The 23370-nt window shown below is 52.4% G+C and overlaps 1 protein-coding gene across 6 annotated transcripts; it reads left to right on the top strand.

Annotated features, from left to right (window-relative positions):
- The first annotated feature begins 871 nt into the window (after positions 1 to 871).
- Positions 872 to 22575, top strand: baiap2b (BAR/IMD domain containing adaptor protein 2b). Of its 6 annotated transcripts, none has more exons than XM_078102649.1 (14): positions 872 to 1311; positions 7116 to 7191; positions 8364 to 8450; positions 12969 to 13030; positions 13259 to 13330; positions 13642 to 13779; positions 15331 to 15483; positions 16488 to 16721; positions 17011 to 17215; positions 17497 to 17698; positions 17789 to 17869; positions 17947 to 18115; positions 19723 to 19760; positions 21499 to 22575. In XM_078102649.1, exons 1-14 carry the CDS (start codon positions 1264 to 1266, stop codon positions 21617 to 21619), a joined length of 1686 nt encoding a protein of 561 aa, XP_077958775.1. In that variant the 5' UTR covers positions 872 to 1263; the 3' UTR covers positions 21620 to 22575. The 6 variants fall into 6 exon arrangements, with proteins under 6 accessions (XP_077958775.1, XP_040033193.2, XP_040033196.2 ...); XM_040177259.2 differs by having other exon boundaries at positions 21496 to 22575; XM_040177262.2 differs by lacking the exon at positions 21499 to 22575 and adding an exon at positions 20128 to 21094.
- Positions 22576 to 23370: the final 795 nt, after the last annotated feature.

Raw genomic sequence — 23370 nt, 5'->3', positions numbered from 1 at the left:
TAAATGTTTCCTGATTCCTCCTGATGAATAAATAGTTCTACTTTTCAAAATAAAAGCAGTTTAATGTTACCATGCTACGTTTCCACTGTCGACGTTCCATTGCTGTGTCCACCGGAGCACCCATGGGTGCCGTGTGGGAGTGGGCGGCGCCTACAGGAGCCATGAATCACTGGCGGGAGGCGTGGATTGGCTGAGAGGACGACGGTGGGCAGGATGGTCACGAAGGCGAGAGGCTGCGTGTGTGTGCGTGCGTGCGTGTGTGCGTGTGTGCGCGCGCACACTGCCCACACCGATACCAAACTACCGAATATACAGAAGAAAAATCTCTTTATTTGATCTAATGTAAACTCCAGGTCACATGACGAGTGTTTGTTTATTCACAGCGAGTCTCTCCTGTCACGTGACCAGTCCGGTGAAGAAATAAGAGACTAAATGTCCTCAGATGTCTTTTAGCGTATGTGAGAGTGAGATGTGAAGTCACGTGACCGTGGGGGAGTTCCTTCATAGCTCTCTGTGGGGGGGGGGGGGGGGGGGTTCTGTGGGGGGGACTCAGTGCTCTGGATGCAGCACAGCGTCACTCCCTCACTTTTAATGCGATGCTGCGTTCACGGACTCACCGTTAATTCCACGTCGCACTCGCCAATGTTTTTGTTCAGTGTCAGTTGGAGTGAATCATGTTGGAGAATCAGAGAGAATAAATAATTCAATAAATTACGATACATTATTTATGGCGAACGAAATGAGAAAAGGCGACATTCCAATTAGCAGCATTGTTCATGTAACCTACAGACAGCAGTGACCAATGAGGGGCCGAGGGGCTACTGCCCGAGGAGTCACGTGTCAGAGCAATGAGGCGTTCATGGAGCCGATTGGTCCTTCCGAGGATCTCAACTTGTCCTCCAGGAGTAAACCTCGTTGCTCCGCTTGGTTCCTCCTTAACTCACAACTTTACCTTAAACACGTCCCAAGACCAGGGTGCCTAATTTCCCACCGCCCGTGAAGGCAGCACCGCCCCCTCTCCGAGTGAGTCCGCCTCTTCGCTCCAACCTGGGGGCGCGGACCTGCGCGGGGGGGCGGCGGAGGACTTTTCTATAAAAGCAGGGATCCCGCGGTCTCTCCGTCCCCGGCAGACACAGAGCCGCGAGTCCCCGCGAGTCCCCGCGAGTCCCCGCGAGCAGCAGCGTCCCCCCGTCACGGTGTCGGTACCCCCCCCCCGAGAGGAGAAGCTCAGTCCCGGACTCTGAAGCGACCCCACCAGCGAGGATGTCCCGCACCGACGAGGTCCACCGCATCACGGAGAATGTCTACAAGGTAAGACGGACCCCCCACCTGGTCCCCGGTCCACTTTGACTCGGTTCAGGACCTCGTGTCCCGGTGTGAAGACAAACGGAGACATCTGGGTCTCTAAGACGTGAGGACTTAGATTAGATGATTAGATCTCACGTTTGAACCCATTCAAACCAGCTGTCTCTGGTTCCCTTGTTGTTGTTGTTGTTGTTGTTGTTGTTGTTGTTGTTTGTTGTTTAGCTCTACGGTGAGTCGTGTACATCTAATCCGTCCCGGGCAGAAGAGTTCACGTTGCTCCGCTCAGGAGACGCTGGCATCATTCATTCATGGAGGCTGGGGGTCCTGACGGGGGTCTTCCTATGGGGGGGCAGATGCTGCCAGCTGCTTGTGGTTCTGTTGTTCAGTGCTGGTGTGATGGATCACGTGACTCAGAGGGTGGAGGAGAGAGGGCAGTAATTGGGGGGGCGGGGGGGCGTATGATCCGTTTGTCCACGTTCCTGCTACAAAGTGCAGACGAGCACATCGTGTTCCTGCTTCTCCTGCGTGACGATCTGCTGTAAATCATCATAAAGAACCACGGAGTTCTGCGCCGTAACAAACCACGAGGAGACGCGGTGGGACGACTCGGGTGGGACGACTCGGGTGGGACGACTCGGGTGGGACGACTCCCTCCGGTGGAACGACTCTGTAGAGAAGCGTCACCATTAGTTGCTCCGCCTCAGCAAAAGGCCGGCAGGGTGGAGTGAGCAGGTGCAGCGGTGGGGTTTCTTCCTGTCATCGGTAGGGGGGGCGGTAGGAGACCCCCCCCCCCGTCCCGGCCGGTTGTGCTGGTAGCTCACGAGTCTTTACTAATTCATTAAATGCTTGTGGGGGGGCGAAGGGGCCCCGAAGGGCCACATCCCATTAGACGACCCTCATGTCGGCTGAGGACCACCGATCACAGAACGCTAGAAACACACGGCGGCGTCCTGCTTCCTCTGGTAGGACGTGTGGGCGGCGTCTGTACCGTCCGAGGTGCATCCAGATTTTATATTTGAAGAAATATAAAATGCGGCTGCAGTCGGTTTGAAGCCGGGAAGAGAGCGATTTAATTATGGGGGGCTGTTTACACAGCGGGGGGCCGACCTTTCCCTCCACCATCAGCAAGCCGACGTTTCATTGGTCGGTTCCCCTCCGAGCGGCCAGAAGACAATAACTCAACCACACAAAGGCTCCTGCTCGCCGCTCCGTGTCCTGTTTGGGTGACTCACACCGGCGCTGCGTGTGTGGGCAGTGTCTCACGACTGTGTGTGTGTGTGTGTGTGTGTGTGTGTGTGTGTGTGTGTGTGTGTGTGTGTGTGTGTGTGGGGCCTGTTAGTCAGGCTCATCGAGGCTCTCGTCACTTTTCTTTTTTACGCTTGTTTTTTCAGAAATTGGTTAAAAGAGAAAAATTACATCTACAACATTCAGGAATTTCCATAATTTCACTGCAATGCAGCTTTAAGATCAGGAGAACGTCCCACTTTGATGTCCAGAACCCTCGTGCGTCTCCGCACGCCGTCGGCTTGGTGCCGTGCGGCGTGTTTGGGGCAGTAATGGCGGCGCTGTGGACGTTCACCATCGATCTGCTCTCCTCCGCCCTCCGTAGGTACCGTAGTAAGTCCTCCACACGGCAGCAGAGCCGTGGTTCTGAAGGGAGGGGTTCTGTTTTCTCCCCGTGGGGGGTCGTGAGTGACACAGATCTGCTCGCGTTCCCCTGACGAGCATCTTTTAACCAGCGAGTCCAGTCAGCGTCACTTTTCAGCCTCATTCAGTTCGTATGAGGACCTCCGCTGCTTTGGTTCTATTAGAACTATAGAACTGCTTTGGGACCTGGTTTCTATAGTTCTATGGTTCTATTAGGACTATAGAACTGGTTTGGGACCTGGTTTCTATAGTTCTATGGTTCTATTAGGACTATAGAACTGGTTTGGGACCTGGTTTCTATAGTTCTATGGTTCTATTAGGACTATAGAACTGGTTTGGGACCTGGTTTCTATAGTTCTATGGTTCTATTAGGACTATAGAACTGCTTTGGGACCTGGTTTCTATAGTTCTATGGTTCTATTAGGACTATAGAACTGGTTTGGGTCCTGGTTTCTATAGAATCTATAGTTCTATTAGAATCCCTCGAGCCGGATGTGAATGTTGGGCCAGTTGGGTTTATTTTTCTCGCCATTAAGACGTCTCGTGTTTAATGGAAAGGAGCGTTTGCTGTTAGCGACTCGTTCTTAACCGACATCCAGGAGACCGTCCGTCCATTGTTCAGGACTCCACAGCAGCCGTCACCACGCCGTCTGCTGCCTTCAGCACATCTGTGCTCCAGAGGTGGGGGAGGAGAGGATGAGGGTACCAGGATGGATCTCCAGAGAGACCCGACGAGTGGCCGCAGAGGGGCTCTGATCAGGCGACGGTGACGGAGGGGCCGCTGGACGCTGGGACGTCCTGCTCAGCGTGTTTGAGGGAGTGACGTCATGGAAGGAGACAGGGAGGCGGGACCTAAAAGCACCGTCAGCTCATCGACCGCTTGTCCCACGCTCACGGTCGTCTCTGTGGCGTCTCCAGCGGGGGACGCGTGAGCTCAGCTCGTCTCCTGCGTCAGTGGGAGGGTCACATGGTGGAGAATCCCCCCCCCCCCCCCCATCCTGTGGCAGGAGCCCAACGTGAGGGGAATCAAGATGGTGCCCTGTCACTGGGGGGGGGTCACTGCATGGTGGCAGAAGTACCTCGTCCCTCCCGTCTCCTCATAAAGCAGCATCCACAGAGTAGAAGGAGCCCCCTCTGCTCGCTGATAAGGACACACACACAGACACACACACACAGACACACACACACACACACACACACACACACACACACACACACACACACACACACACACACACACACACACACACACACACACACACACACAGCGTTGAAGCAGCTTTAGCGCAGTGATTGTCACACAGCAGAACAACGTCCATTTCCCGGGAAGCCGATCTAATGGGGGACGGCGGGACGCGCTAATGGACACGAGCGTCCGCCCGTCACTCGCACACAGCGAACCGGCAATAACGCCGTCCGCTGCTTCTCATTCTAACACACACGCCGTGTCGGGGAGGCGGCGTTGAAGCGGCCTCCAGCGGACCGCCAGGTGGACGTTAATTTGGCCTCAGAGACAAACGGGTTTTCCGGTTCGGGCTGAACGACGTTTCAACACGACTGGTTCTTCTCACAAAGGCTCGGCAGAGAAACGGCTGTAAAATACACGCTAAGACTCAGCACATTGACACATTAACATGCTACCGTCTTCAGCAATGTCCCTTTGTGTCCTGTTTAACTCACGATGTGTGATACGTGTTCATGAACGTAGAGCTCTGCAGGGAACATGTCACATGACACATGTAACATCAGCAGACCGTCACACGGGTTCCGTGTGTTCCGTGTCTGTTACATCACGCGACGATGAGCGTTTATCAGGAGACAAACTCACTGATCACTCAACCATTGAGGAAGTTATTAGTTACTAGTTACTAGTTATTAGTTACTAGTTACTGTTATGATCAGAGCCGTTCAGCTCTGTGTGTGTGTGTCCCTTGAGTGATGAGTGTTTAAACAACAGCTGAACACGGTGAGAAATGTTAGTTTAGAGTGTGAGTCTGTGGAGCGGAATGTCCTCACACACACACACACACACACACACACACACACACACACACACAGTGACGGGTCACCTTGACGTGTGAGTGGTAGCCAAATACACTCCAGTGCACTTTGAGGCCTCTTTTCAGGGCGGCGTGTGTGCGTGTGCGTGTGTACGTGCGTGTGTGCGTGTGCGTGTGCGTGTGCGTGTGCGTGTGTGTGTGTGTGTGTGTGTGTGACCTTCACTTGTCTTCCAGTGGAATCGGTGAACTTTGCTTATCAGCTGTGAAACGGTTGCCTGTGATTACAGGAGCCGGGTTCCTCAGTGATGTCATCAGGTTGACTCCTGTGTGGGGAGGTGGAGGTGGAGGTGGAGGTGGTGGAGCTCTGTAGAGCTGCTGTCACACAGCAGTCCGGTGTCTCCATCGGCCGTTCGTCCCCAAAAAGGCGAGACGAGACTCATCGGTTCAGTGGAATCAAGTGGAGCCACGAACACGACGGAGCAACATCTTCTTTAACCTCCTGAAACATCTCGAAGTCCACTGAAGCTTCCTGGTGCCAGATGTTCATGGTTGGATACTGATAATAACTTATGGAGCCACTACTCCACTCACTTTAAAGGTCATGTCTCCACCTGCTCCACCCGCAGCTTCTGATGTTCTCATGGTGCCTTTATGGGTCATTTACGCCCAACGTGGAACCAACCAGCTGCTGTTGGTGTAGGAGGTGACTCACACCGTCTCACACACACGCACACACACACACACACCCGTCTCACACACACACACACACACGCGCACACCCGTCTCCAACACAGCACACATGTGAACATGTGTGCTGATCGAGGTCGAGTCTTCACTTAAACGTCCTCATTGTTCTTCCAAGCGGTGGACACGTCTCCGTCCTCGTCCTCATCTCCTTCTGCTCCCCCAAAAAGCTTCTTGTGACTCTGATTCCGTAAACTCGATAGACTCCGCCCCCCCCCGCCCCCCCCCCCCCCCCCCCCACTGCGGCGTAACAATCCTCGTGTTGTTTTGCAGTTTAATGAGGGATTAAAGCTTCTGCTGACGTTCGCTCGGTTAATCCACTCGATCAAATGAGCTCTTTCATGCAGCTCAGCTGACCGAGATCGAACCGCCAAATAATCCCACAAACGGGGGGTACGGGGGGGTACGGAGGAGGTACGGGGGGGAGGTATGGGGGGGTACGGGGAGGTACGGGGGGGGGGCGCTGATTGAGAGGTGCTGACTGTGACTGAACTGTGATGGAAGCAAACCTGTAATCATTTCATGATCAATAATAACGTCCCGTGTGCTGCGTCCTGCTGCCGTCGTCCTCTCAGGCGTCTTCACGTACAAATTGAACAAACAAGATTTTGAGAGCTTGAACTTTGGTCGGAGCCTTGTTCCAGTCCTAATGCTAAGCTAAGCTAAACTAAGCTAATCTCCTGCAGTCTCCGGCATGTTTAGTGCGCACACGTGAGGTCCGGATATTCTCACCATGTGAACACGAAACCGCCACCAGTGTTTATCTGTGGATCCCGACAACGAACCAGCAGGTTAATGTGTAAAGTTCTGGTGACCCACAAAGTGCCAACTAAGTGCTGGTTGCCTGGCAACCACTCAAAGGTCGTGCTGAGGCCTGACCTTTGGCCATCCGCCACTAGAGGAATGATGTGACCTTGTTTTGTGCTGCAGCAGCATCTTTGGACCTGGGGGGGGGGGGGGGGTCTCGTAACGATCCACGCAGGCCGTTCTGAGCGATACGACGGCGCTGTCGGTTCTATTTATACTTTTGTTGGGCTGAAATTAATTAGCAGGATCAGTGTGGGGGAGGCGGAGTGTCGGGACGGGCCGGGGGGGTGGGGCGGGGGGGTGCTGGGACGGGTCCAGGTGCAATGCTGAGCTCAGGTGAGTCAGCAGCCAAAACCAGGTGTTATTTGAATACAGACAGCGGGGGAGGTCAGAGGACACCGTCCCCCCCCCCCCGTCCCACACACACACAGTGTCATTGGTTCCCCCAAGCGTCCTGAATCTCTTCCTCGTGATTGGCTCGTGTGTGTGTGTGTGTGTGTGTGTGTGTGTCCCATTAAATAGTGGTGCTGCACCATTGTGGCTCATTTCAGTTTCTTTTCCTCGACTTGACTAACCACCTACCCCCCCCCCCCCCCCCCCCCCCCTTTCCAGTCCATCATGGAGCAGTTCAACCCCTGCTTGCGGAACTTCATCGCGATGGGGAAGAGCTACGAGAAGGCGCTGACCAGTGAGTACTCCACCCGCCTCCGCCTCCTCCCCGTCTCCGTCCTCCTCTCATTCCTCCCGTCTGTCCAGTCGTCCTGCTTTTATATCCTCTTCAGCAGAGACACCGGGGACGATGTCCCTCTGTGGTGGTGTCTTCCGTCCTCCCGGCTCGTCCATGGCCCCTGTTGTTTGTCCCGTGCTTGGTGGCGCCGGACAGGTGGAGGTGTTCGCGGTGGCTCGGGGGTTACAGGCCGGAGCAGAAGCCGATGGGAAGTGGAGCAGGTGGCGTCGCGGGAGTGGCGGCGCCCCCCCCCCCCCCCACGGGGACGAGGAAACGAGAGCGAGTCGGTAACCAGGACAAGACGGGCCGCTCCTCAGAAGAGACACTCATTCAGAAGCAGGAGGGAGGAGACGTGGGAGGAGGCGGCGGTCCTCCTCGTCCTCCTCGTCCTCCTCGCGTTGACACGAGACGCTCCGACGTCACGCGGCGCTCCGGTGGTCTTGGCCCGTGATGGCGGTCGGCGGTCTCCTTCCTGTGAACAGAAAGGAGGCGGCCTCGCTCCGGTCTGATGGAGGAGGCTAAAAATAACCCTGCGCCTCCCCGAGCGGGATTACGCTTCATCAGTGCAGGCGGGGGCACCGAGGACGGGCTCGCTGTTCTTCTGGAGCTGCCGGAGTGAGGGGGGGGGGGGGCAGGTAGCTCTGAGACTGAGCCTGTGTTTGTCTGTTGGGGCTCGGGGGTCCGGGGGGTCCGGGGTGGGGGCCCAGGTGGGGTTCAGTCTCTGCAGGACTGTGGCGGATGATCGTTGTCCTACGGGTCAAATCTTATGGTCTTTGACCCGCGGCGCCTGGTTTGTGTCTCCAGTCTGCAGATCAGAGTCCTGCAAAGGCTCAACGTGGATGATTGATTATTGTGATCAGTGATTCTGGGTGCGTTTCGCTCTGTAAGGAAGAAGGAGATTCGTTGGTCCTCGTCTCCGTGGCCGGACACCAAAACGCCGTCGCTTGAAGACGTCTCTGTCTCTGTTTCCTGCAGTCGTCTCTGTAGAGCTTCTTCTCTTCCTGCTGGTGTCCGTTTCCGCCTGTCGCTGCTTATTTCCCGTCCTCACCTCTCTGGGGGGGGGGGGGGGGGGGGAGGGGGTCGCAGAGCCGAAGACGACCTCCGCTCTGACGCCCAATGCTTCATGTTTCCAGGTGTCACACATGCTGCAAAGGGCTACTTCGACGCTCTGGTGCGGATGGGCGAGATGGCCAGCGAAAGTCAAGGCTCTAAGGATCTTGGTGAGTCCTCGTAGTGGCTGTAGCCCCCCTGGTGGGCTGGAGGGGGGGGGGGGGGGGGCGCAGAAGCAGCTGATGGCCGACATGAAACCGGACGCTCGCACGCCGACATTTCGCTTTTTTTTTTTTTTTACAAATAAAGCTCAATTACGAAGCCTCAGTCGGCGTTTTAATGAAATGTTGAGCTTCTTTCGTGCTTCATTCATATATAATCTGACAGCTCGTCATTCTAAAATGAGAAGAACTGATTCCTGTGTGTCACAGTTTAACCTCTTGTTTCCTCGCACGCCTGATGAAATATAAACGGCTGTTGTTTCCCGCTGTGGGTCGATGAGTCTCCGTCCTCATGTTTAATATCGAGGTGTGAGCAGCGGCTCCGGTTCTGCTCGTTAGCCACGGACCTGTAGGGGCTTGAAGCACAGGTAGAACCGTCCGCCTGTCATTGAGCTCTTCGGTGTGCTGAGTCGGCGTTTTCCCGCCGCTGCCAACGGGATCCCTGAGGCAGGAGAGAGGATATAAAAGCTGCATCCATTATTCATGGGGAGACCTTTTAGGATTCTCCATCCAGCCTCATCAAGTCATTTTCAATTCATTCCTCCTCGTGTCTCTTCGACAAACCCAGATGCTGAATAACGAGACGCTCATTGTTCTCCTCCATCCACCTTCAGCTCCACGACGGATCCCGACGTCCACTTGCTGCTTTACGACTTAAACGCAACACTACTGTTCTCCTCTCAAAGTGTGAGATGATAGAACCTAATACAGATGTTCAGGTCCAAAAACGCCTCAACCAGATGTCCCATCATGCATCTGTTTCCTCATCTTCTCTCACACGTCTTCTGTCTGCACGCATCACGCTGCTTATGGTGCATCGCTGCTCGTGTCTGCAGCTGGTTTCAGGGTCAGCGGGGGAGGATTTCTGGTTCCACGTTGATGTGAAGTCACTCAAACGTGTCCATGGACGGCTGATTCAGCAGAATCACACGTTCGCTCACTGATCCTCCCCCTTGTTACTGTGAAATCATCAGCTGAAGTCAGGAATATGTCGGAGGAAGTGCAGTAAAACAGCACATTTAAATGTTTTGAGGGGAAAATGTCCGAATGAACTTTCTGCACTAATGTGATAAATCGGAGCAGCTACCGCTGGCGGCACAGAGGACGGGGAACTCCGTGTGACGGAGCAGGGTGAGGAGAAGATGGAGGGTTGGGTTTGACAGCTTCACGAGGGCACGTTCTTCACTGGCGTCGCTGCCTGGACAGGAACCGCGTGTTTCATCGGGTCATCACGACGCACCAGAGCTCCGCGTGCGAGAGATGCTGGAGCACCGGCTGGTTTCTTCTCCCACACAAACTGCTGTAACCGCAGACTGAAGCACCGGAGCCGGCGCCGCACAAACCGTGTAACCAGGACAGAACGGGGTACGTGATCATCAGCATCCCAGAGCGCCCACGGCGTGCTCATCGCCAGGACGCACAGCATCCAGTCCGCTCCCTGCGTGCACAGAGGAGGGACGAGGAGGGACGAGGAGGGACGAGGAGGACGAGGAGGGACGAGGAGGGACGCTGCAGAGCGAGTGTCTTCCCACTCGGCTTCGCCACTGTGTCTGCGCTCCGGCAGCCCCGCGAGAACACGCCGACTATGCACACGTTTCTAAAAATAGATGAAAGGAAAATTTCTCTACTCGAGCTGCTTTGAAGAGGAGGAGGAGGAAGAGGAGGAGGAGGAGGAAGAGGGGGAGGGGGGGGAGGAGGAGGAGGAGGAGAGACGGGAGTTCGATGCTCAAGCAGCAGCCCACAAATGGCGTGTGTGGTGCGGATGAAAACCTTCCGTGCACTAACATGGGCATGTTGGGGGGGAGGAGGAAGGAAGTCCTGCAGTTCCGGTTCTCCTCTGTGACCATATTAGGCCACGTCTGCATTCAGATGCAGATGTGAACAGAGGTGGGACTCTGAAGCCTGCGAGTCGGATGCAGCTGATTATCAGAAGAAGACGTACGTGGACACACAGTCCGTCTCCGTCTGTCCCGTCAAACGTCTCAGTCACACAGAGCCGGAATGGAGAATATAAGATTTATTGATGATTGATTCAACATTTACCGAACCAGGAAAGCCTCCAATTTGAAAATTAAAAATGAAATTAAAATGTAATCTTGAAATATAAGATTCCCAGAAAGAATAAAGCATCTTAAAATGTGTGCATCTATTTAACAACAATGTATTGAAGAAATGGAATGATTTCAAATGTTAAACAAAATATGACATTGTTCTTTAATAAATGACCAGATGACATCATAGCATCCATCCACCAATCGGTGATAATGCTGGTCTTATTAATCGTACTCCTCCCTCTGCACACACAAGTCATTATTCTCTCCGATGTTCCTCACGACGCTTCGTCTCCTGAAAACAAAGTGCGGTGATTTTAACAACGATCAGAATGTGGTTCTTTGCTTCATGTGAGGCGGCTTCAGGAGACGGAGGCTCGTTGCTGCTCTCACACACATATTATATATTATAAATATATATATATATAAAATATTCTTCCACAGAGGAGAATGTAGGACTCAGGTGATTAAACATTTACCCAACCAGGAAACCCTCCAATTAAACGTCTCCTCGTTCTATTCCTTCACGTCGTCTGGGAGACGTGGTTTGAATCGCCGCTCGATTTGCTTCGTGTCGTCACGGCTTCGTTTCAGGGCAACGCGGCGACTTCGCTTCCTTCTGCTCACTCGTTAGACCAGTGTACCCCCCCCTCGTCATCTGCCCTACAGTAACCCCCCCCCCCCCCCCACAGGGGCCTCGTTCCTCCATGAAGTCATTGTTTGTCCAGGTTTCAGATCAGAATCTTTCTCCTTGTTTTTATCTGAAGAGACGTGTATTAGATGCACGCTGACGGGGCCACTGGGGCCACTGGGGCCACTGGGGGCATCTGGGTGAGCTGAAGGGGCTCAGGGGCAACGGGGCTGATTAGTGGGACAAACAGAGGGGCACTTGAGCCCAAAGGGGAACGTTTTTAATCCTAGAGACATTTGGGAAAATGTTTCACTGGGTCTCCGTCTCCGTCTGTGGGGATTTGAACACTTGTTGTTCTTCACGCTGAGCCTCCGTGTTGTGATCAGCTGATTATCAGTAAGCAGCTTAGTTTGACCGGTCCAATATTTCACAATGCGAGCTGTTTGTAGGATTATATGGATGACGAAATAAGAACATCCAGGAAGAAGTGGATTTTCCAGATGAGGCCGACGTCATTTGCTCGTTGCCGACGGAGCGGCTCACTTCCTGTCGAGAACCAACAGGATCCTTTCTGTGCGTGTGTGTGTGTGTGTGTCATAGCCCCCCCCCCCCTCAGGCCGATGCGTATTAGCGTCTCGTTGAGGATTAATTTGCCTCGAGGAGCTCAGATATTTGTTCTCGATGTACCGATAGCGTCAGAATGTGTCGGTAATAATATATAATAAATTACAGAAAGTACGTTATCTTTAATAAAATGAGTTTTCTGCACCATCAACCATTATTCTATTAAATCAAATGGTGTATTTACTTCATTGTGTTTTACATCTTGGACCCATTATAATCTATAACATTAGTATTATTTTATTTATTTTATTCGAAAGCCTCAGCTCAGTTTTAAAGCTCTGACATCTACTTAGTGGAGATTTGTATTGATATATTAATATTTGTGTCTAACATCACGAATTAAGAAAATCTATAATTGAAACTCTTTTAGTGAACAGATCCACGATGCCCCCAGTGAACCAGTTGCATCACCAGTTTAAACCAGTTCAAACCAGTTTAAAGTGGCTCAAAGGTCTCGACACACGTTGTTTCCCTTCGATGAAGACGAAGATGAAGCTGGTAAATCCGTCGCTGCATGATGGAGGTGAACCTGAAGGGCTCCGTGTCCCTCGGTCTGACTGCCTCTGTCCTGTCGGGTAGCTTGACGTGTCTCCGTGTCTCCGTGTCTCCGTCCGTTTCTCAAAATGGGTCTTTTTGTTTCTTCCAACGCGTCTTCAGAGGAGGCAGCATGTAGGTATCTCCTACCGCCACGTCTGCATGGATCCTCCCACGTTCTGTGTTTCTTCTTCTTCGTTAACCTTCAGCTGTTTGTGCAACTAGAACATTACAGGAACAATCGTCATGTTGGCATGAAATGTGCATTGTGTGCGTTTGCCAGCGTGTTGTGAGCTCTTTAGGTTCACGTGTGCAAACATTCACTAGATCTGCTGCTTCCTCCATAATTCTGTCTGCAGCACATTTCTGTAATGTTTGATTTGGTTCCTTTAGTAAGTTTGTCGGTGTCGTGACGGATGTTTCATCTCCTCCTCCTCCTCCTCCTCCTCCTCCTCCTCCTCCTCCTCCTCCTCCTCCTCCTCCTCCTCCTCCTCCCAACACCTGTCTCATCTGCCTGTGTGGCTGCAGGCTCCTGTTCCTGAATGCATGCAGCTCCCACACAGCTTAGCGTCACCTTCTCGTTCTCTCTGCCCCCTCTGTGTGTTACGACCTTTCTTCTGTCTGCAGGGGAGGTCCTCTTTCAGATGGCCGAAGTGCACAGACAGATCCAGGTCCAGCTGGAGGAGATGGTGAGCCCTCTGCACCTGTTCAGTGCTCCTCTCACACTTCTGCCCTCTGAAGGCACCGCGCTTTGTTCTCCGACTCATTAAAAGAGACGTGAATCTTGTGTGTCATTTATGAAAACATGTATTGTATTGATGATGAGCTGATGATGATGATGATGATGAGTCTGTAGACCTTTGGGGGGGGGGGGGACCAGTGAGGCTCACCTGCAGTTGTTCCTGCGTCTCTTCCAGCTCAAGTCGTTCCACAACGAGCTGCTGACGGAGCTGGAGAAGAAGGTGGAGCTGGACGCACGCTACCTGAACGTGAGACTCTTCTTCAGTCTCTGTTAACACAAATGATCCCACGCTGAGGTTTTAGCTGCCAGTCGCCCCCCAGGGAGGAACGAGCTGCTCTTCAACCACTGCAGCGAGTTACATAAACCAGCATTATGACTCATTCTGTAGGAAAAAGGTTATGATGATGATTTATGCAGCTCTGTAGAATCACTATAATAATAATGGGGGGGGGAGTCCTTTACATGGTGCACATACATGCTGAAGACAGTTCTGTGTGTGTCAACCATCACTCGCCGAGCGCCGCCCTGCTGACTCTGTGCCCCCCGTTGACCCCCCAGGCCGCGCTGAAGAAGTACCAGACGGAGCACAAGGGCAAAGGGGAGAGTCTGGAGAAGTGCCAGGCAGAGCTGAAGAAGCTGCGCAGAAAGAGCCAAGGCAGCAAGCACCCGTCCAAGTACGGGGACAAGGAGATGCAGGTCAGTGTGGGGGGGCCGGGGGGGCCGGGGGGCCTTCAGCCCCTCCTGATGGCTTTGGCGCGGCTGGTGGCGGCGTGTTAAAGATATTTAAATACACTAGTAGATGCTTCAGCATGTTGGGAAGCACACGTGACCTTCAGGCTGCAGAAGGTGATGGAGGACGAATGGTTCCTCCCAGCTGACGGAGGCGTCTCTGCCCCGTCGGTAGGTGAAGAATGTGAATATGAAGAATCATTAGAGCCCACCTGCAGCTCCGCGGGGGCTTCTCAACACCGCACATCTGTCTCAGCGAGAGGAGGACAGCGAACTGTCCCACCAGGCCGAGAACATCTGTGTTTATGGTGCAGACGTTTCTCCATCGCCAACAGTTCTCACTGTTACACGCGGGGACAGACTGCGTGTCCACGTCCCTGGTCTCTGTCTCGGCAGCACAGAGGACCTGCTTGTTATTGAGGAATTGTTTGCTTCGATGGACGGCGGCTCCTCACCGAGCTCCCATGTGGGCGATGACGTGTTCATTCATACATGCGTGTTGGCTCCTCCAGGCATGTTCTAAAAAGAAGAAGAAGAAGATCGATATGTGAAGTATTCCTGCAGGACGCGTCGCTTCCTGAGTGACTTTTTCTCACGTCAGAAGATGTGATTACATAATAATCACATGCTGCCCCTTTTCTTTACACATACGTGTTAGTACTTGCTGAGTATATACATGCATACGTGTTAGTACTTGCTGAGTATATACATACATACGTGTTAGTACTTGCTGAGTATATACATGCATACGTGTTAGTACTTGCTGAGTATATACATGCATACGTGTTAGTACTTGCTGAGTATACATACATACGTGTTAGTACTTGCTGAGTATATACATGCATACATACATACATGTTAATTCTTGCAGCACTTAGTAGTTTCTTCCTTTGCTTCTTGTTCTGCTCGGTTCCCTCTGGGCTCAATGCACTTTGGATCAAGAGATAAACGCAGAGAGAGAATTCCACATGATGAATGTGAAGCGGCTTCAGTCGTTCCCTAATTAGTCCGTCCGGTTATTCTTAACTCCCTCATCTCAAACCTTCTGTGGCCTCCAGCACAGCTGCTGCTGGTTGGCCGCTCACCTTCTCCTCCGGGTCTCTGTGTCTCCGTGTCTCTGTGTCTCTGTGTCTCTGTGTCTCCGGGTCTCCGTGTCTCCGGGTGCTGCTGCCGTGGGAATCTGCACACGCTTTCACAAGTGCGTCTGAGGACAAAGTGTGGATGAGTGGTTCCACCCGATGGAGACAACTCGTCCTGCACCTCGGTACAAACCGCGAGAGCCTCGCAGAGACGTTTGACTCTGCTTCACATTCACCAAACACGCAGGTCAACGCACAACGTCTGCTTTTCTACGTCACCGCGTGATGCACGTTAAAAAGCATCGTCATTTAATCCTCATCTGGGAGACAACGGCAGTCTGTGGTGCTGAAATGTCCCGAGTTCACTCGACGTGGCCGTTGACAGCGAGACGTGTTCAGTGTGACCGTGTCAGATGGTCCGTTCTTCTGCTCCCCCCAGTACGTGGAGGCCATCAGCAACAAGCAGAGCGAGCTGGACAACTACATCGCCGAGGGCTACAAGCACGCGCTGTCCGAGGAGCGGAGGAGGTACTGCTTCCTGGTGGACCGGCAGTGTGCCGTGGCCAAGAACAGCAGCGTGTACCACAGCAAGGTGAGCGGCGCCACCGGACCGGACCGGACCGGGGGGGGGGGGGGAGGCAGAACGTGTGTGAACGTGTCTCAGCGATGTGACGATGAATAAACACTGAATCAGCAGATAAATCGATGACCCAGTCGGCAGGAAGTTAACAGACTGCTTGTTTTATCTTCTCATAAATTACTGTTACTGGAACTCCAGTGAAGTTAAAGATGATCAGCAGCTGATTTTAATGTGATGCGTGTTTAAGGTTGAACTGGATAAAGGTGTTTGTTCCGTCTCCTCGTGCACTGAAGTGTTATCGCTCCACCTGATGGTCCGTCTGAATCCGCCTCCCTGTGGGCAGCAGGACGCGTTCCAGCCACACGACCTTTGCGTCCTGCGTCTCTACCAGTGTCGCGGGGCGGTTGCTAAGGTGTTGCCAGGGGCTGTTCGGTGGTTACTTTGGGTGTGTTTATATGAAGTCTGTAATTGACATGAAGGGATCATCCACACACATTAGAGGTTGATCCAATCTCATGGCAGCGTGAGGACGAGCGCTTCTGGCGTCCCTCACCTTTACCGAGTGTCTTTGTCCCACTCGCAGCGAGGGGGGACGGAGGAGGAGCAGCCAGCGTCTGCTCGTCCTCACACTCATCACACTGGCAGAGTCCCTCCCACGCTCAGCCGGCCCGCTGAGGTCATCGGTGACTCATCGTTGCTGCCGACGGCACAAAGATCCTGTTGCTCGCAGAGAGCCGGGATGAATGGGATCCCAGCAGTACAGTTGTGTTAGAGTGTTGATTTATCCGATCGCCCCCCCCCCACACACACACACACACTCGGTGGGGCCGGACCACCGCGACACATCTGCATGTTCACCCTCCACAGCGGCCCGATTCTCTGCAGCAGCTCTTCCAATATCGTTTCTCTCTTCTGATCTGAATGATTTATTGGCACAGTGTGCGCTGTAAATGTGTGTGTGTGTGTGTGTGTGTGTTTACTGTCGGGTGGAAACCCGTCTGCCTCGCTGCTTCCAGGGGAAGGAGCTTCTGTCCCAGCGGATCCCGTTGTGGCAGCAGGCATGTGCCGAGCCCAACAAGCTGCCCGACCGCGCCTTGTTCCTGGCGCAGCAGATGAGCGGCGTGGCGGGAGCGATGGTCGCCGGCGCGCATCATCCAGGCATGACCTCCGAGCCGCTCTCCGGGGCCAAACCCCTGCCGGTGCCCCCGGAGCTGGCGGCCCTCAGGGCCAGCGGGGGTCTGGGACAGCAGGTGGGTCCTTCTGCTGCCTCTAAAGGGACACACACACACAGTGTCCACTGAGCCCTGCGATGAGGAGCTGGGTTGTGTAGATCGTCACAGGAGCCTCAACGCATCCACAGAAATGAACCGAAGGCGTCGGTTTGGCTCCTTCGGTTAAAACAGATGAAACACAAGTTGTTTATATCAAAAGCAACGTCGAATGTCGTCTTTTCATCGACCCAGATTCCTTCCAGTCGTCGCTTGTCGTTAAGGAGCTGCTGGATGTTGTGTAACCCTTTGGCTCACGTCTCCCCTGCAGAGGATGTTGGGGGCCGTGGAAGGAGGGATGGCGGCGATGAACGGCAGCGCGGGGGCCCGCGGAGGAGAGGACTACCAGCAGTGGATGGAGGGCAAGGTGGCCCAAGCCAAAGCCCCCCCGCAGACGCAGCGCCACGCCGGGGAGGTCTACTCCAACACCCTGCCGGTGCGCAAGGCGGCCCCCACCAAGAGCAAGACCACTCGGAGTGAGGACACACACACATGTTCATGCTTTGCATCACAGCAAACACCGCGGGGGGCTTTTCAAAGAGTCCTCGTGCGGGACAACCTGAGCACTTTAATGAGAAACGGGCCCCAGAGGAGACGTGAGGCCGACAATGAGAAGGATCCTGAGCTGAAATAGATGTAGGACACGAGCAGCTCTCAGAGAAATCCGGTGGTTTGGTTAGCTGGAGTGTAGCGGCGGCGCGGGCGTGTCCCACACCCGGTGCCCGTTGGACAAATGTCTCCCTGTTGTGTCCACCAGCGGAGACCCGCACGCTGCCCCGGTCCAGCTCCATGGCAGCGGGGCTGGAGAAGAACGGCAGGACCAGAGTCCAGGCCGTGTTCTCCCACGCGGCCGGGGACAACGGCACCCTGCTGAGCTTCTTCCAGGGCGACGTGATCACGCTGCTGGTCCCGGAGGCCCGTGACGGGTGGCACTACGGGGAGAACGAGAAGACCCGCATGTGAGGACTTTGTGTGTTTCCACTGTGACTCGTGTCTTCTCTTTTATTTATACATATATATAATATCTGCTGCTGCCTCACTCCCTCAAGGCGCGGCTGGTTTCCTTTCTCCTACACCCGCTTGATCTCTGAGGCCGACTCCACCTCCATGAGGCAACTTCGAGTTCACAAGTACGTTTCGCTTTAAGCACATGAGCGCCCGCCTGCAGGGGCTCCTCCCTGACCTGGTCCCCACTTCTGTCCTGCAGCCTCCACGGGAAGAGCAGCAGCACAGGCAACCTGCTCGAGAGAGAGGACATGGCCCCCGCCGGCCCCGACTACGGCATCCACCCGCGCATGGCGGCGCAGGGGGCTGCTGCGCTGCACGGCCGACAACAACAGCGCCCCTACAGCGTGGCGGTGCCAGGCTTCTCCCAGGTGGGCGTCGGCCTCCCATTAGCTGCTGTACAAGCCCCTCCCCACCGGGGCGCATCGCCGGTAGAACCCCACCGCCGATAGAACCCCACCGCCGGTAGAACCCCCACCGCCGATAGAACCCCACCGCCGATAGAACCCCACTTCTGGTAGAACCCCACCGCCGATAGAACCCCACCGCCGGTAGAACCCCACCTCCGATAGAACCCCACTTCTGGTAGAACCCCACCGCCGATAGAACCCCACCGCCGGTAGAACCCCACCGCCGATAGAACCCCACTTCTGGTAGAACCCCCACCGCCGATAGAACCCCATCGCCGGTAGAACCCCACCGCCGGTAGAACCCCCATCGCCGATAGAACCCCCATCGCCGATAGAACCCCCATCGGCGATAGAACGCCACCTCCAGTAGAACCCCACCTTCGATAGAACCCCACTGCCGATAGAACCCCACTGCCGGTAGAACCCCACTGCCGGTAGAACCCCACTGCTGGTAGAACCCCACTGCCGGTAGAACCCCACCGCCGGTAGAACCCCCATCGCCGATAGAACCCCACTTCTGGTAGAACCCCATCGCCGATAGAACCCCAGCGCCGATAGAACCCCACCGCCGGTAGAACCCCATCGCCGATAGAACCCCACCTCCGATAGAACCCCACTTCCGGTAGAACCCCCACCGCCAATAGAACCCCATCGCCGGTAGAACCCCACCGCCGGTAGAACCCCCATCGCCGATAGAACGCCGCCTCCAGTAGAACCCCACCTTCGATAGAACCCCACTGCCGATAGAACCCCACTGCCGGTAGAACCCCCATCGCCGATAGAACCCCCATCGCCGATAGAACCCCACCTCCGATAGAACCCCACTTCTGGTAGAACCCCATCGCCGATAGAACCCCACCGCCGGTAGAACCCCAGCGCCGATAGAACCCCACCGCCGGTAGAACCCCACCGCCGGTAGAACCCCACTGCCGGTAGAACCCCACTGCCGGTAGAACACCACCGCCGGTAGAACCCCCATCGCCGATAGAACCCCACCTCCAGTAGAACCCCACCTCCGGTAGAACCCCACTTCTGGTAGAACCCAATTGCCGATAGGCCCCATCGCCGATAGGCCCCATCGCCGGTAGAACCCCACTGCCAATAGAACCCCACCGTCGATAGAACCCCACTGCCGATAGAACCCCACTGCCGATAGAACCCCACCGATGTCCGAGGAAAGTGCTTCTGAATAAAAGGAGGCGGCAGCCGTCGTGATGTTAATCAGAACTTATGCAACAACAAACCTCCTCCCGCCGGCTTCCCTCCTACGCCTCACCTGGAACATGTGGGTGGAGCTTAACTGCTCCGCCGTGTGAGAGCTTGAAGCGTTCCTGCTGCCTCTCAGTCTTTAGGGATGAAGATCTCAGCATCTGGAATACTGGCTTTGTCTTCATACGTGAAAGTGTCAGAACGCTGCAGGTTGATGATGTTTGGTTGAAAGTCATAGTTTTGCAGCTGTTTAGCTCATTTCACTGAGCTTCATGTAGAATCTCCTCCACCTCGTGGAGGTGCTGCCACCTGCTGGCTGATGTTGTGGCTAAACGTCTCACCTGTCTTTGTTTCTGCAGCAAGGAGGTGAGGAGTACGAATCCGGCTTCCCCACGAGGTAAAATCTACATTTCCTTATTTTCTACCAAAACAAAAATCCGGTTTAACTCAGCTCCAATTCTGTCATTAAACACAAGTTTAATATGTTGAAGATGAATATTGGGAGCAATTGAGTGTTGAGGATCAGAAGGTCCAGACATGCAAACACCACTTCTCCCCTGGGGGGGTTCTCCTGGTGCTCCTTCCTGTTTGGTAGAATAACGTAAAGGATTTAGAGCTTAATCTCAACCCCACGATTTACATGAGCTGCATGTCATTAGTTATGAGCTGAGGGGCTGAAGTGTTTTAGAGGGTCTGGGGGGGTCTACGTGGTGCCGGTTGTTTTTCCAGCCCATCTGGAAGCTTCTCCCTCTCTTTGTCCACAGTTCCTCGGAGGGCAAATTGATTTCGACAGTGTGAGGACAGACAGACGATGCGATAGGACAGACACCTCGCTGAACCAGCCCCCTCCCCCCTTACGCAATAAACCCTCCCTCAGTCAACCATTGAGCGGAAGAGGCTTCGCTCTGTGCCCCCCTGGGCGCCAGCAGACTTCTCAGAGTGTCTTTGGTCGTCTTGCTGCACGTCGGAGTGAAGGATTGTAAATCAGACGTCAATGACGCTGAATTCATCACAATGAATATTTGACTGGGTTGTTCAGTATTTACCGATAATTGTACCTGTGAGGTTTGTGTTCCTCTCAGTGTTTGAACTGTACATGAATGTGCCATAAAGTATCTGTGCTCAGTGAAGGAACGCACCGTATGAAGTAATAATCTCTGTTTCTCTATTACGCACTTTGACCCCCTGTTGTGCTCTGTGAACATCATGATCATCGTCTCCACGGTGACCCGCCGGGCTCGGAGCTGCTTTTGGTTCTGAAGTCAAGTTGTAATTTATTAAAATGATCAGCGTCTCAAAGCTTTTCTGCTGCTTCATTGAAGTTGAAACGTTTGCTCTGGACTTTTGGTCAAAGAAAAGTAAAGTGAACCAACGTTTTTCAGACGAAAGAACTTTCTTTGGGTTAAAAAGTGAACCGTTGTTCACGCAGGAAGGAAAAGAGCGCAGCTGCTGTGGGATCTGATCTCCATTTACAACCATCCAACATCCGTCTGTACCTGCTCCACCTTTCAGCAGTATTGCTCTCAATAAGAAATGTGCTGATGAACCTCTGGCTCCAGAGACTCAGATGAGGCGTCACCATCAGAGTGGCCTCCTCGGAGGTGAGAGGAGCTCATTGGATGTTGAAGCTCCTTCAGCCTTCGTGCTTTGGTTTGAGAAGCAGATAAAAAGTGTTGGTCTGATTGTGTGTGAGCTAAATAAAGATGCTGGTCTGCTGCTCGTCTATTCCAACATCTGATGTGCATCACTTCTTGTCTTCTGAGTCCTCTGAGAGTCAGAGGAGAGAAGACTCGTTCTTTCTTTCAAGAAACTGTTTGTGTAGAAATGTCCCCCGTCCGTCTCTTTGATGATGCTGATGCCTTTCAGCCTGATTTCGCCCGTTTCTGAGCCCTCGAACCTCCATCGTAAGTGACCGAGCTCGGGTCCTCGGGACCTTCATGCAACCTTTCCTTATTTCCTTCATGGTGGCGTTGGGCTGTTTCTTCCATGTCGTCGTCCGTGTTGCATGTTTCAACGTCACGCTTCGCTGCTGTTCTTTGTTCTTTTCTTTCATCCATTGGATTCACCCTCATCGTCCTTTTTAACGGAACCATCTGCTCGTTATTTGACTGTTTTTTCTTTTCCTCCCCCAGCAGTGACCCCCCCTTCGAGCCGGCCACGGAAGCTCCAGCCAAACCGCCCCTCTCTGATGAGGAGGAGGAGGAGGAGGAGGAGGACTCCCTGGAGAAGGCCTCGACCCCCCAGGGGGAGTGTTGAGCCTCAGTGTGACACAACAGCTCACTGCGACGGGAGTCGCTGAGGCGTCGTGTGCAAATAGCTGCCGGTCATTGAATCGTGTTTGATCGTCTGTGATTGACAGCCGGCGTATTCGCAGTCTGAACGCAGATAAATAATCTCCAGCAGGATGATGAGGCACTAATGTAGTGAAACACTAACCAGAGACCAGTGTGTGCGTGAGGCGACTCACACGACTCAGTACTTCACTCTGCAGTATTTAATAATTGCTGTTATCAGTGTTACTGCACAGATTAGATGATCGGTGATATTGTTACATGCAGTTTGTAAGATCTTCTTTAAGGAAAATGCTTTAGAGAAGTGTGAAATAATCCACAACATATATATCTGTTTAGTTATTGCAGAAGGAGTGAGATAAATCAGAAGTGCACTGATACGGCGAGCAGATGAAAATGTATCTTACAATTTGATGGATTTGATTTAGAATAATCAATCTGGTTAAAACTGGCTGCTGATAAATAACTATCAGGTCTTTTACAATACATTCAAGACTGAGGTTGGAATTGAAAGTATGTTTTCAAGATGTCCAATAGTTTTAAAACTCAACTGAAGCGAAATCAGAAGCAGAAGCCATTCATATGTTAAACAGAGAGGAATTTGACTTGCGATAAAGAATACATTTAAATATTTGATATGCATTTAACTATTGGGCTTCATACTTAAAGTTTTAGCAGTTTCTCTTTTACTTCTTAGTTTTGCAGACGAGTTCTGCAGAACAGTAAATGTTCTGCGCGTGAAAGAGAATCCGCCTCATCCATGAACTTCAGACCACATCCATCATCTGGATGGACTATGGATGTTTCTGCTGTGACCTCATTCTCCCACAACGCAAACGCTCTGCAAACAAATATGACTGTCGACGTGTATCATGTGATCTGGTTTTCAGTTTGATTTTAATAATAAAATAAAGTTGCTCATGTTGTGCTGTATGTCTGTTCTCTTGCTGGGATCAGAATAAATTATAGATTATAAATTATAATATTATATATAAATAATATATTATAATCTATTATTTATATATAATATAATATATCAATAATATTGTGTCTTGGAGAAACATGTTGCGTTGTGTTTCATGCGATGTGTCTTGATTTATATGATAAACTTGTGCTGTTTGAAGGACTTTGCTGTTCCGCCAAACCGCACTAATATTACACATCCTTTACTTTTAGGAAAGTTAACTAGTAGGATGTAAAAATTCTATGATGTTTTAACATAATATAGTATCTTTAAAAGACATTGAATTAAAAAAACATCAGAAACTGTTTTAAACAGTATGTCAAAATAATCATTAAAAAGTTAAAGTAGGTTGAAAAAGTCAGAAAAAAGTCCAAAAGAAAATGATAAAAATGTCATTTCAATCTGTATGTTGATAAAAGTCAGCATAAAGTCATGATATGTCAAAAAATAATTCACAAACATGTTCACAACACGTCGAATAAAAGTCAGAAGAAATCATAATTTATCGATTTTAAAAAGTCTAAAAGAGTTTAGTATGTTGGAAAAGGTCCTAATCTTGTATTTGCATCGTGAAGTTCAAAGCATGTTGAAAAAAGCCATAGAACACGTCTAACCAGTGAGGACATTTCCTACTGTAGCACGTTGAAAGGAACTAAAAGGTAAGTGATGTGATGTCATAAAAGATGGAAATCCAAATAAGTCTTTTATTGTGGATCAGCAGGAGACTTTGTCTCCATCGTGCAGCACGTGAA

This window comes from Gasterosteus aculeatus, chromosome 5, assembly GCF_964276395.1.
Source record: "Gasterosteus aculeatus chromosome 5, fGasAcu3.hap1.1, whole genome shotgun sequence".
In the NCBI taxonomy this organism is placed as follows: domain Eukaryota; kingdom Metazoa; phylum Chordata; class Actinopteri; order Perciformes; family Gasterosteidae; genus Gasterosteus; species Gasterosteus aculeatus.
The sequence above is the reverse complement of the archived record's forward strand: the minus strand, read 5'-3'. Positions and strand labels throughout refer to the sequence as shown.

What these genes read in the sequence shown, in the direction of transcription:
- baiap2b (XM_040177259.2), top strand. Translation starts at nt 1,264, where the DNA reads ATGTCCCGCACCGACGAGGTCCACCGCATCACGGAGAATGTCTACAAG. An exon ending in TCACGGAGAATGTCTACAAG is followed by an intron (nt 1,312 to 7,115) that starts GTAAGACGGACC and finishes CCCCCTTTCCAG; the next exon opens with TCCATCATGGAGCAGTTCAA. An exon ending in ACGGGGACAAGGAGATGCAG is followed by an intron (nt 13,780 to 15,330) that starts GTCAGTGTGGGG and finishes TGCTCCCCCCAG; the next exon opens with TACGTGGAGGCCATCAGCAA.